Here is a 13,438-nt window from a genome sequence, read left to right as displayed (position 1 = left end):
AAGAGCTACAAATCCTCTGTTGCTGGTGGTTCTTGGGAGCTGGGAAGAGGGAAGTCTCATCTTTCATGTTGTGCCAGGGTTCCCCCTAGACTGGGCTGTAACACTCTCCCAACATCTTAAAGCCTTTTGACTTCACATCTTATATGAAAAGGTGGGATAGTCCTCTATAACCAACAAAAGGGAGCATCTTGTGATGGTATCTATAAGGCTCTACTGCAAAAACTGCCTCATTAGCTCTGCTCTCTGGTCACATATCAATATAGAGCTTACAATGTCAGATCATAGGACTTTTTTTTTAACATTAGCAGTACAACATGTTCAAACTAGGCTTGAAAGATCTGGTTTCGAATATTATGTTCCCTATAGATGGAATGAGCTGGGAAAAAAAGTTAAACATCTCATCTCACTGGCTTTTTTGTGTGCCTGTCCATGCTTTAACTTTAAATTATACAGACTTCCTTAAAAAACAACCACAAAAAACTTATATTACATACACAAACACCTTTTTAAATTTATAGTATTTTTTTTCAATCTCTATACTACCAGACAAGAGACTCTTCAACTAGAAAATAATCCATACAGTAGGTTTGTCTTTTAACAATAAATTTAGACATATTCAAATAGTTTTTATCAATACTGGACAGAATAATCTGTTTAGAAAATGAATAGACAGATCTACATATAGACTGATCTTAATAATATGGTGTGCACACAACGATTTCATTTTGGCAGTTGACAGTGCAGCAGCTGAACTATTTAAGTTCACATTCACCTTGGTAAACAGGTTGGACTGCCTGATGAGCTCATTAGATATTCAGAGGAACCTAAAAAGCGAGAGCATTTCCTGGTTGACATCCTGCTTTGAGGTGAAGAATGTGAGCCAGTCATGAGGCACCTGGTTAGCTACACCTGAGTGAAAACACGCCTCTATCAGCATTGGATCTGACAAGCAAAGCATAAATACAACAGTTTCCATGTTACGTTCTGCAACTCTGCATGTTTATTTTGGACAATTAGGGAAAAAGACTGATGAAACATGATTTAGTATCAACTCATTACATTCCCATGAAGGTTTTAAACAGAAAACAAAGAGCAATAATTACAGATATAAAACAAAAACAAACCTGGTTTAATAATAGCATTACATTCAACCAACTGCAACATGTTTGACTTTAATTTAATCTTAATCTTTTCCTGCTGTTTGGACATCAAACACCCAAATCCACTGTCTGCAAAACACAGTAATGTGTATGGTCACTCATGAATAGTTAGCCTGGGAGTGGTGAGAACAATCATTGAGCCAGCATGGTGCTGCAGCCTGCACTTTATTTGCATAAGGCGTGTGTATGGTGAGCATACACAGCTGCTGTTAACGTCCATCACTTTGAGGAAGATTAGAATTAAAGAGGTGACACGTATCAAGTTTCACTTAAAGGAACAGTTCAACATTTGGGGAAATACCTTTATTTTCTTGGTCTCGCTGAGAGTTAGACGAGAGGCCTTTTTGACGTGACACACAGATGCCTTAAAGATAGCCTAATTTAATTTTGCTGCGTAATGTTGTACTTTTGTAATGTTTGTCCCACAATGACAAGTCAAAACGTCCGCTGTGAAAAAGGCCAAGTGATACTTCTCTCATATCTGTATGACAAATATTAAGGAACAGTCAGCAGCCATTTAGCTTAGCTTAGAAAAACACTGGAAACAGGAAAACTGCTAGCCTGTACCTGTCAGTATGTAATAAAATTGGCATATCAGCACTAAAAGCTCGCTAACACATTATATGTCGTTTGTTCAATCTGTACAAAAAGTGTGAAAACAATAGACTTGTCAGCTGGTAGACAGATTTTGTTGCCTTCAGAAAGAGCCAGGTTAGCTGTTTCCACCAGTTTCCAGTCTTTATGCTAAGCTAAGCTAACCTGCTGCTACCTGTAGCTTCATATTTACCACACAAACACTAGCGTGAGAATATGAATCTTCTCAGCTAACTCTCGGCAAGAAAGCAAATAAGCATGTTTCCCACAATGTTCAATTAATCTTCACAGTCTAGTCAAAAGCATTGGTACAACAGCAAAAAAAGCATGGTTTTCTTGAAAGTAACTGAGCAACAAGTATTAAATCTTACAAATGTACAGATAAGTGTGATTCACAAAGTTAAGGAAAAAACTAATTATTCAGCTGTGCAAAGTTTGGTTTATTAAAATGTTATAATTATTATAATGTTACGTGGTTATAGAAAGGCTCCAGGATTTGATCGGGGATCTTTGATATTTCTGTATCTGTGAGTGAGCCAAACTCCGAGGATCTGAAAAGAAAGAAAAATGAGCAGTGTTCTGAATTTACAGTAAACTTATGTCAAACCAAATTTGACATTTCTACATGTTAGCATTGTTTCCATAAAACTTTACTGACCTCCGTAAAACTGAAGAAGAGTCCGATACCGCCGACAAACTGTAGCACCTCTCCCGCATACTGCTGGATGATGTTTGAGCACGTGTCACAAGATGGTGGATTGCTTTGGCTAAAGCATCTCTACAGGAAGAGGAAGTACGAGGGAGAAATTTCAATAACTGCCAGATACATGAGTACAAATCAAGTTCTGGTTGCTGCTGAGAAGAAAAAACAAATATAAATGGTTTACTTACAGCAGCACATGAGCCATTGTGGTTGACATAATAGAAGCCGCAACAGTTGAGGGTCTTCTCTACATCCATGTGAGTGGCCTCAGATTTGTTCCACCCAACCTCCAGGAGATGATCCTGTGTAAGTGTAAAAGATGCATTTATGGGAAAAGCATGAGGAAAATCTAGACCGGTAGGATCCCTAAACACCCTCCTTCCCATGAGAGTATTCATGTTCCTATGAGATAAACTATAGTATGTAGGCCAAAATAACTTGTAGGCCTACGTAGTTCAGCAAAGACAAAATAAACATACCTGTTGGTCTTTGTTCAGGGCCAGGCAAGCACAGGACACAGAGAACTGCACAACAAACACTATGAACAGGATCATCATGTACTGGTGTACAGTTAAGGAAGTTAACATTTGATGAATAATGCTCAAAGCTTTGTTGCTGCTACACTACAAGATCCATGAAAAAAAATGAGCTACATCTTCTCACAACCATCATGAGGTGCGAGACGACTCCATGTGCTCCAACAAACAAACAAACCACACTGAGAAACCAAAGGATACAAAGAAGAGCAGGACCTGGTGGTGCTTCAGGGCACCACAAAGCCCCACAAAGGCAACTAGGAAAAGGAAGATGCCCACGGCGATGACCACCGCCACCACCCTGATGCTGGAGACCAGGCCGAACCATTTCCCCCAGGCTGCAACTCCGATCAGCAGCAGACTCACCAGCTGAGGAGGAAGAAAAATAATAATGTTGGTATGAGAGAAGGAGGAAGTACAATCAATGTCTTCTTTCTTAAAGCTATGATGTGTCATGGAGGGTTTAACGCTGTTGATATATGAGCTGGTTGAAGGTGTGTTAGTTGGGGTAAAAATGAACCTTCTTTTGGTACTCTAAGGCACATGACTGGTGGGGAGTGAATATTCTCCTAAAAAGGTACAACAATTGAACGTCACTCAAAGATTAGACTGTTAAAATAGTATGTAGTGAAGATGCAAATACTAAATTAGCCTATCAATCATAAAGCGTTAGGTTTATAACAAGGAAACGAAACATGACTTTAAGTAGGATTGGTGCACATCTAATTTCCTGCACTCCTATACTACCATTATTATGGAAATCACAACAACCAATTTCATGATAGTTTGATATTTTCTAGATTGATATGAACATAAATGCAGGAGATAGCGTTCACTTGTTGTTTTCTTGTTTTTTTAAGAACCTCTGACTTAATTGTGTCTCCCCACCTCTGACACCTATGCCCTTAGTTAAACTAGAGGAGAAAGTCAGACGGTTAAATAAGGTAGTCACTGTGTTAACATAAATTCGCTTTTAGTGACACTATTTGGAGCTGAGAGCTGTTCCATCCACCTGTAGCTGACATTAAATCTATCTTGGGTGTTTAATAATTAATGGCTGTGGACTTTTATAAATACATATTTGTCTATGAGGTCATCCAGGTGACTTTATTATTATCCATCATAATGAAGGAAACTGGATTTGCTATTAAAACTGATGCCTTCAAGTTAGATATATCTATGTTTACTTTATTTTTTGCAACTTTATTGAAATATGCAGAACAGAGGATGACTAACATTTCTGCAAATAGCCTCAGAATTACTATATAACAAGTCAGGAACACTATAAGAAATAAACAAAACATTAAATGTGGCTCATGATGTCTTCCAGAGGAGTAGCATTTTTTTTAGATTGTTCAAGGATACACAGTTTTCCCACATTAACTGAAAAAAAAGGTTGAAATTTTGACGCATTGTTTGTTATTCTTGCAGACAAAGTTTATTTATCATATCCCTGAGTTAAGCCACACATAGCTACCAGCACTGTGGAAAGCAATTGCTTGCCATTAACTGGGCCTAATCATTTCGCACCAACACCTGCCTATGTGCCACTTCAACAAGGAAACTGGTCAGAAAACATCCCAAACATTTAAATCTGTTTTTTGTATTACATTAATCGCCAATAGGCATTTGTGAGTCGCACCAAGACAGAAGCAGAGACACTTATTTTAGGAATATTTCTCTGTCAAATGCGGTATAAAAGCAGTAAACTCCTACTTACAACATAAAGTATATTGAGAGCGCAGAGGGCGTTCTTGGTGCAAATGAATCCGCCGCAAACCATCGCTGCTCACCGGTACAATCCTCACAGTAAATATATATTTCTACTTCTTCAGCTTTTTCATGCAGTCACAGTGTTTGAGGCTCTCTGTGCTGTTTGGCTTCACGTCTGCAGGTGGAAACCAGGCAGGGAGCGTTTCCTCAAAAGATACTGCGCGCTGATTCGTCAACTGTCTCTGTCGCATATGGGTCTCTCTTTTTTTTGTTTGTTTTGTTTGTTTTTTGTCTTTCAAGTAAGATAATTACTTTTCAATCACAATCAACTCAGATCACTGAGTTACTGTAGGTAAAAGGTTACAAAAAATAACACATTACACGCAGTATAATGTTTATGATGATATGTTTGAATGGATATAGATGATTTTCAGAAAGTTGTAAGTGAAAACATAAAAGCATATCCAGTCATTTCACAGTCTATAATATAATAACAAGGTTCACGATATTAACGCCTTTAAAAGATGTTTATGTTTCCTTCACTTGAATGACAGATTAATCATTCTTCACGCGTTATGATTGCAATTAATGTCCCTATAGTTCCCTCTTGTGGCTACAAATAGATAATACAGATGCCTCATAAGGTTTATTGCCTGCATTTAATCTATAAAATGGAGATGGGAAAACACATAAATAACCAAAAATTCAGAGTCAGGGCATTTTTGAGTGCAGTATCCTGTCATGTGCAACATAATCTGTAGAGTTTAATGTTTCAGTGTTGATATTGTGCCTTTTCGTCACTTTTATTATTTCTATTTTACAAAATAATTATAATTGTTTGTATTCTCTAATTCTGTGTATTATTTCTGTTTAACATTTTTATCTGGATACACACATGGTGGTGTCTGAGTGCATTCATTAATTCAAAAAATCAGTTTGGTCCTGGATATAATAATTGAACGTGTGTATTCATTGTAACTGGAGCATGGTGACGCTTGCCTGCATTAAATTTATAAAGCTGTATTTGAAAATATATATATAGCCAAAACTTTATATTGAGTGTAATATGGTGAGGATGTCTGGCTTATAGGGCACCAAAACGGCCAGAAAAGTTTGTATATGAGTCAGCTCAACATTTCCATGAAACTGGCAGAATAGAGGGTTGTATTACAGCAGTGATAATGCTCTTTGTTTAATCATAAACCCAGATACGTTATGATCGCCTAAAATGTTGAGGGAAAGACAACAATCAAGTTATGAAGTATCGAGATAAACCCAAACCTCCTGGCTGTATACACAGTATCCAAATTCAAATCTTTATAAGATTTAGTAAGGTCACATTTATTCCACAACTTAGCCCAAAAATTCTGATGTTGATTTAAAATGAGCACCGCAAGGAAGACTGCAAAATCATCTTTAGAAAACCTGTTATTAGCATGTAGATAAAAGTGCAGCAAGGTTCCCTGGTGCAAAAGTTTGTTGTTGGGCCCCAATTGATCCCCACTATACATGGTAGTACTCTAGAGATGATTGATTAAACACAAAAATGTCAAACATTTTGATAGTAAACTCAATATTTTTGGGTTTTTGACTGTTGGTCAAATGAAACTTTTTACTTTTTACTATTTTATCCACTAAGCCACAACTTAACAACAAATGAGCACAATATAAACGAAAACAATTCAGATTATAACTTAAAGATTTTGACTAAGAATCCCTCTTCAAGACCAGGACCACAAGATGTAGGATGGAGGATTTGTTATAGTTCATATTGTACTTCATTGCTGTAAATTCCTAACAAATTTTTGTGATTAATCAAATTATGTAAACCCAAATGATGTAGCGTAAACCTGAGGTTTTTGGGGCCCCTGTGGATCTAGAGCCACTTTCTTGGTTGGTAATCCAGCCTTGACGAGGACATAAAGTTAAGGCTTTTTGTCTGAAATAGAATTTAAGTCCAAAAAGTGGTCTGAGATCTCTGCACTCCTCCCGGTCCCAGTTTATCTTCATTAGCCTGGATCACATTTTCTAATCCCTCTTTTTTGAGATTCATCATCAGACTTATCGATCATTTTAGCTGATTTTCCACAAAATTATTTACTATTATAAAATTTATTCACACATATTAGTTGAATATTGGATCTACTTTGTGGTTGTTGTTTTTTCTCTTACTTTGTATACGTAGTTTTCTATTACCTTCTATTTTTTTATTGTTCTGCACCACAACATCAGGGCAAATTCCTTACATGCACAAACCTACTTTGCAATAAACCTGTTTCTTATTTTTGTTTCCTCAACAGTATATTTAGTGAGCGAACTGTTTGTCGCCATCTGGTGTTACATCATATAATTTCAAAAATGTTCTGTCTATTTATTTTTGCATTATCAACTTTTAAGAATAACATCATTCAAGTCAAGACAATTTTATTTATATAGTCCAAAATAAGATTGAGAAACCGGGTCCGAGATGTGTTAAATCATGAGTCATGAATGTGGAAAAACCCTGTGTTGGTACATGTTTTGTTTTGGTTTTTTTTACTCCACTACAGTGAACATCAGGGCCGTTCAACTGTAAAGGAAAGTTTGTGATAAGTCTGTTTAGTAAAACTGTAATCAAACTGATGTGTTTTCTCTCACATTACATGCAAAGATTTATCTGAAATGAAGATGGAACAAAAACAAAAGGTTAACAAGTGACTAAAACTTTAAGTCTTAAGTGATATTTCATCAGTTCAGAAGGCCATGAAGGTGCCACCACACTAATCTATTATTTTTACATAAAACATGACAGACAGGTTATCCCCTGAGTCATATTAATACAGAAACAACAGGGTGGCACATTAAAGCCAAACCAATGATAAATATCAAGCTAAGTAAGATCTACTTTGGTAAAGCATTTTTTTTTTAAGCAATCATAACAAAGAGATTATTTCATTGTTAGCTCTGTTAAAAAATGCGTTTTCAACTTCTTCTTTTTTTTATACACATGATAATAAGAGCTGTGATGGCTTGGCTTTATATGTAACTTCCCCTCTGCCCACCATTTTCCTGTCAAGAACATTGAAAGTTCGCAACATGCCCGTCTTACAACATTTCATCAAAAGAAGAACTGCTGATCACTCATGCTGGGTTTCACTGACTCTGAACACTGACTATCCACAGTGACACGTGTTAAAGCCGCAGTGGTTTGAGGTTTTGTTCCTGTGAATGCTGTTAATGAAAAACTGAAATGAAAATGATGGAGGAAGAACTGAATTATGTGTCGGTGACATTCAAGACTGATATTTTTACATCTGGTGAGTACTCCTTTTTTTTTTTTTACAGCTCAGCCTGAATTATTAGTTGTGCTTCGATGATGTATCTATACAGTCAGCTGACCTGAACCCAGAGGAGTCTCACTGAGCTTTTGATAGTTACTTAAGTACGAATTAAGGTTTACGTGTTTACATGTTTACTCCACTACATTTATTTGATATAGTCACTATTTGTAGATTAATATTTTACATTCAAACATATGACCTCTTCATGAAATATGATCCATTGTTCTACATTAAACTACTCATACCATGCCAAGAACACTGAAATTCTTCAGCAATGCATCAGAAATAATCATAAATTAACTTAATATATAATAATTGAACACTGACGGGGGTCATTCTGCTCCATATTGAGTACTTTTACTTTTGATACTTTAAGTACATTTTGCTGAACAGGCTTGTGCTTGATTAAGATTTTGGATGCAAGATTTTTATCGGTAATGGAATATTTTTATGTTGTGGTATTACTACTTTTCTCTAACTAAATATCTGAATTCTGCTTCCATCACTGGCATACTTTAGAATAAAAGTCTAAAAGTAGTTGCTGTCTGAGTTTTAAAAAATGCAGTATTTGCATAAAAATGTGTTAAATCTTTTACCCTCAAGTTTCTATGAATTCAGAAAAATCTTTTCCCACTGTATGACTTCATTAACGTTGACGTATGATGTTTACATTGATTGAATATTCAATATGAATATTCTGATGATGCAATGAGTTTTATTGCTGCAAGATCCATGATTGACGTGTTTTAAATGGCCTGACAAAACCTTGCAAAACTGTTGCGAAAGAGTAATTTGCTTTCTACCTCATGGCTCTACAGTATTTAGCATATTTTTCTTATTTCCATGGTTAATTGGTAAAACACAGAAGGCATGACATGACTGTGACATATTCCAGAGTAGCCATAGTGTTATCTGAAGGCATATATACTGTATATTCATTATTATGTTAAACATCAGGTTTTACTGTCAGTACAGTAAATCACAACAGAAAGCAAACATTGCTCTTGTTGCGAGTAGAAGTGCCACACAACAGACAAGGAAGTCACAAGTCTTAGGACTTTAAGTAATAATCTCAAAGATTTTCATTTAAATAAATGTCTGTTCAGTCACTATCTATCACCAAATGAGGTAACACAATGGCAATTGAGCCTATGGCCCACTGATGGAAGCCCTTGCATTTGCAGTATTATGAGTATTACGAACTGGGTGTCGGTGGCGACATTCCCAGGGAAAAATCACAAGTGGCACACAGTTAGTGACGCATTTTCCATCACCCAGCAGTGGTTGATCTGCCAGAGAGGTTAGGTGGAGCTAACACAACAAACTCACTCTTCAACTCACCTGCGAAACGACATGCTGTTTTTTCTGGTCTCTGCTAGCGTTGCGAGTAAATGCTTACTGATGTCACACAGTCGACACTGTTTGGATCTCCAGGAAGTGAGGTCCAAAAAAACACCTGCAATTGCCGCTTATTGCCATAAGTGCTGCCAAAGAAAATGAAACAGAGCTCTTTGAGAGTGTTACTTTAAAGTTTCAATTTCCTTGATGCTCTTTTGCTTTTTTTGCAGAGAAACCCAGTGACCTGGAAGTAATCTATGATGAGGTGAAGACCGATGAGCTAGCATGGGATACAAATCCTGTCATACCAGGTTATTTGTGGTTTATCATGATAAAAAAGATGCTCAAAATATATAATATAATATAACCTGCTAAAAATAGTATTATAAACAGTTGTTTTTTTCAGTAGGAAATAAAAAGGAAGCACCACTCCATACTCCTCTGAAACTGGTGGCAGCAGCTTTGGCCATTATTTGTGTCATTTTGGTGTCAGTCATCATCGCTCTCAGCATCCACTGTAAGTTTTATCCGTCTGTCAATCTGTTTTCAAGGACTTTCAAGGCAGTTTGATAGTAACATGTGAGCGCAACAGTAACGGTTTCTTCCCTGACCACAGTCTTAACAGTCATCTCACAGCAGAAGAGAGAAAACACCAACTTAACAGCACAGACTGTGCAGCTGCGGACAGACCTGGAGAGAAGGACACAGGAGCTGACCAGAGAGAGAGACGGACTCAACTGGACCATCGGAGTCATCCTTGAATATGAGAACTTTCCAGTGAATACCCACTGCCCACAAAAAGGTGAAAACGTGGTATACGTCATGCAAAAAAATGCAAAAAAAAGATGTTAAATAGCATCTGTTCAGTCACCACTCTTGTTGCTCTACTGATCCACTGAGGCAAGGCAAGTTTATTTCTACAGCACCTTACAACAACAAGGCCATTCAAAGTGCTTCACATAAAACATGAAAGACATTAAGAAAAGAAACACAATGCAATATAAAAAGATGAAAGGAGTCAAATAAAATAGAAGATAAAATAAGGTAAAATAGAATAAAACAGGAGAATTACAGCATTACAGTGCAAGATATGAATATATAGTCCAAAATTTAAATTCAATAAAAGACAGAAGCAAACAGAAAAGTTGAGAGCTCCTAATTTGCACATGTTGCCATTTTACTACAAATTTGATGTAATTTTATTTTTGCTCTTGAACATTGTTTAATGTCATGATTCATCTTCCACAGCTTGAACTTTCAGTGGCCATGCCTGGTTAAACAAAGGGATACATCAAGAAAAGTCTTTATTATCAAAAGGACATGTAGAAAATATATATAAATATATATAAATATATATTTTCTTTAATTTACTTTCTATATATAATAGAAAGTACTGGTTCTTACTGAATGTAATGACAATGAAGTTGAATCTAATCAAATCTAAACTAATAACCTTTGTGATTATGATTGTGAATTTGTTGTCTCATTCTTGTTTAACAGTGTGTAAACCTTGTCTGGACGGCTGGGTGCTGTTTCAGTCGCACTGTTACCTGTTTACAGCAGATTATTATTACTATTATTGGAGTGATTGGGAGAGAAGTCGTGATCAGTGCAAAGAAATGAATGCAGATCTGGTGGTGATTGGAAGTCAGGAGGAACAGGCAAGACTGATTTTATGATTTAAATTGATTTAATTTGTACTTTAATACTCAAACAAATCTTAAGAGCATCTCCATCTCTATCTATGAAGATAGAGATGGAGATATGTGGTGTCCAGATGTGTAAACACATGAAACAAAAAGATATCTGCATTGTAACCTGCAGTAGAAGCGCATACTTGACTAAAACAGGAACAAATATGGGGACTAAAACCAAAAATTGAAATCCCACCAAAGATTCACTGCTACTTGGATTCAAAATTATTATATCACAGACAGAGAGAGTACTTCTTCTTTATAATTAAGAGTTGTGTTTCAAATTAGGAATTCATCAATAACCACACCAAATACTACGAAGATGAAAAGCATGGCTATTGGATTGGCTTGCGCAAGATGAATACAATGAACACATGGACGTGGGTAGACGGAAGTAACTCCACTGTGATGTAAGTGCACAAACACACACACACACACACACACACACACATAATCACTCAAAAGTTGCCACATGTACCATTTTAACCTCAATGAATCATGACCATCGTTATTTAGATACATTATTCTATCATTACACCACACAAACCTGACACAAACTTGACCTGTACTGAGACATATTGACAGCTCACAGTGTGACACAATATAAATACGCACACATTACGTCAAGCTCATACAGAACAAAGTCACCAGAAGACACACTAACCGTACAGTAGACATTAGCATTAAACTTTGATATTTTGGGATATATGCCTCTGGCCAATAGTTGAAAGTTGAAGTAGATGAAAAGATGTCTATATATGAGGCTACAACCAGCAGCTGGCATGAAGACTGAAAACAAGGGGAAATGGCTAATCTGTCTCTGTCCAAAGATAAGAAAATCTGCCTACCACCACCTCTAAATCTCACTAATTAGCATGTTATATCTTGTTTGTTGACTCCTTACAAAAAAGGAGTAAGTAAGTGTAAAAATGGCAATTTACGGTTTTACAGGGGGTGATGTGCAGAACTATTTCTTTGCCATGAGCAGTGACTTTCTGGGGATGACTCCAAACTCCAACCAAACATGTTAAAGAGGAAATATTATGCACATTTCCAGATACATATTTATATTCTGGGGCTCTACTGGAAAATCTTTTACAATCTTACATTTCAATAAACTCCTTATTTATTACTGGCCCCATATGCAGCCCCTCACTTCAGCCTCTGTCTGAAACAGGCCGTTTTAGCTGATATCTGCCGGCTGCTGAGGCTACATCAACAAACCATGAAACACACTACAGTAGTAGTATTTCACTACTTTTTCTCGTCCTTTACTTGAAATGTCAACTTCTCAAATACATTTGTACATGTTCGAGCAGGAATCCGATCCAAAATATGACAGCACAGCACACGCAACACATGAAAAAACCTTAGCAACAACCTTAGTAACCGAGACCATGGAACAGAAATCGTTTATGGGCATGCACGACGAGCCGAAGTCAGCTCGTTGGCAAAAAACGTTGCAAACGAAGCGTTCAGAGCAGGCTGAAGCCCTGGCTTTTGACTTGCAGGGGAGCATTTCTACATATGTTCACCTCAAATTTTGGAACTTGACCATGTTTAACATATATATCTGACTTCTTAACAGTGTTTAAATAACAGAAAACCACAAAAGAATATGTCCCCTTTAATTAGTGAGCTTTAGAGGTGCTTATTACCTTGGTTCACAGTCAGGTTAGCTATTTTCACCTGCTTCGAGTCTTCATACCATGCTAAGCTAAGCTAAGCTAACCAGCTGCTGGGTGTTCAATAGCTTCATCTTTAACAGACAGACTTAAAAGTGTTTTTGATCTTGAAGGAAAAAAAGTGGAGTGTTCGCACGCTGGATTATAGCTCCCATAGTCTTTTTTATTATTGACTGAAAAAGGCAACATTTGGAACATAGAGTCTCTGAGCAACAACACAAATAAGTGTTCCCAAAATGTCAAACTATTAACTTTAGTTAAGAGACACAGATTGATATCATGTCACTTTTTTCTTCACTAGGTACTGGATAACACAACAAATTGGCTACGAAGGTCCCTGTGCTCTAACTCTGCCTCGTGCAGATCCACTGGCCAACTGGAACACAGCAGGCTGTAGCATGAGGAACCGCAGGATCTGTGAAACAAGAGCCTTGATCAAACCTGATTAGGAATCCGTTGCATTAACACAATATTTATCTATCTATCTATCTATCTATCTATCTATTTATCTATCTATCTATCTATCTATCTATCTATCTATTGTCTATTTGGTTTTAGTGTGTTTTTAGTTACCTAGGATCTTTTTAAATTATTGTGTAAAGTGTCTTTGAGTATCTTAAAAAGTGCTCTATAAATGAAATGTATTATTATGTAAGTATATGTGGGGACACAGGTCGGGGCATGAATGTGTATTT

At 36.7% G+C, this 13,438-nt stretch overlaps 2 protein-coding genes across 3 annotated transcripts; one reads left to right on the top strand and one right to left on the bottom strand.

The window, feature by feature from the left end:
- Positions 1-977: 977 nt before the first annotated feature.
- tspan13a (tetraspanin 13a) lies at positions 978-4,925 on the bottom strand. Its single transcript, XM_042424218.1, has 6 exons — positions 4,714-4,925; positions 3,195-3,362; positions 2,937-3,017; positions 2,646-2,759; positions 2,413-2,532; positions 978-2,305 (listed from the first exon to the last, which is right to left on the bottom strand). The coding sequence occupies exons 1-6, from the start codon at positions 4,774-4,776 to the stop codon at positions 2,231-2,233; spliced, it is 621 nt and encodes a 206-aa protein (XP_042280152.1). The 5' UTR covers positions 4,777-4,925; the 3' UTR covers positions 978-2,230.
- Positions 4,926-7,824: 2,899 nt separating this feature from the next.
- LOC121906281 (CD209 antigen-like protein A) lies at positions 7,825-13,254 on the top strand. Of its 2 annotated transcripts, none has more exons than XM_042425065.1 (7): positions 7,825-8,002; positions 9,595-9,675; positions 9,774-9,881; positions 9,981-10,166; positions 10,865-11,025; positions 11,347-11,468; positions 13,045-13,254. In XM_042425065.1, the coding sequence occupies exons 1-7, from the start codon at positions 7,936-7,938 to the stop codon at positions 13,190-13,192; spliced, it is 873 nt and encodes a 290-aa protein (XP_042280999.1). In that variant the 5' UTR covers positions 7,825-7,935; the 3' UTR covers positions 13,193-13,254. The 2 variants fall into 2 exon arrangements, with proteins under 2 accessions (XP_042280999.1, XP_042280998.1); XM_042425064.1 differs by having other exon boundaries at positions 9,771-9,881.
- Positions 13,255-13,438: the final 184 nt, after the last annotated feature.

Source organism: Thunnus maccoyii, chromosome 10, assembly GCF_910596095.1.
Source record: "Thunnus maccoyii chromosome 10, fThuMac1.1, whole genome shotgun sequence".
Lineage (NCBI taxonomy): Eukaryota > Metazoa > Chordata > Actinopteri > Scombriformes > Scombridae > Thunnus > Thunnus maccoyii.
The sequence above is the reverse complement of the archived record's forward strand: the minus strand, read 5'-3'. Positions and strand labels throughout refer to the sequence as shown.

Excerpts from the sequence above, each read along its gene's own strand:
- tspan13a (XM_042424218.1), bottom strand. The coding sequence starts at position 4,776 with ATGGTTTGCGGCGGATTCATTTGCACCAAGAACGCCCTCTGCGCTCTC. Across the intron at positions 3,363-4,713 it reads CTCTCAATATACTTTATGTT|CTGGTGAGTCTGCTGCTGAT; the intron begins GTAAGTAGGAGT and ends CTTCCTCCTCAG. Across the intron at positions 2,533-2,645 it reads ACAATGGCTCATGTGCTGCT|AGATGCTTTAGCCAAAGCAA; the intron begins GTAAGTAAACCA and ends CTCTTCCTGTAG.
- LOC121906281 (XM_042425064.1), top strand. The coding sequence starts at position 7,936 with ATGAAAATGATGGAGGAAGAACTGAATTATGTGTCGGTGACATTCAAG. Across the intron at positions 10,167-10,864 it reads TACCCACTGCCCACAAAAAG|TGTGTAAACCTTGTCTGGAC; the intron begins GTGAAAACGTGG and ends CTTGTTTAACAG. Across the intron at positions 11,469-13,044 it reads GGAAGTAACTCCACTGTGAT|GTACTGGATAACACAACAAA; the intron begins GTAAGTGCACAA and ends TTTCTTCACTAG.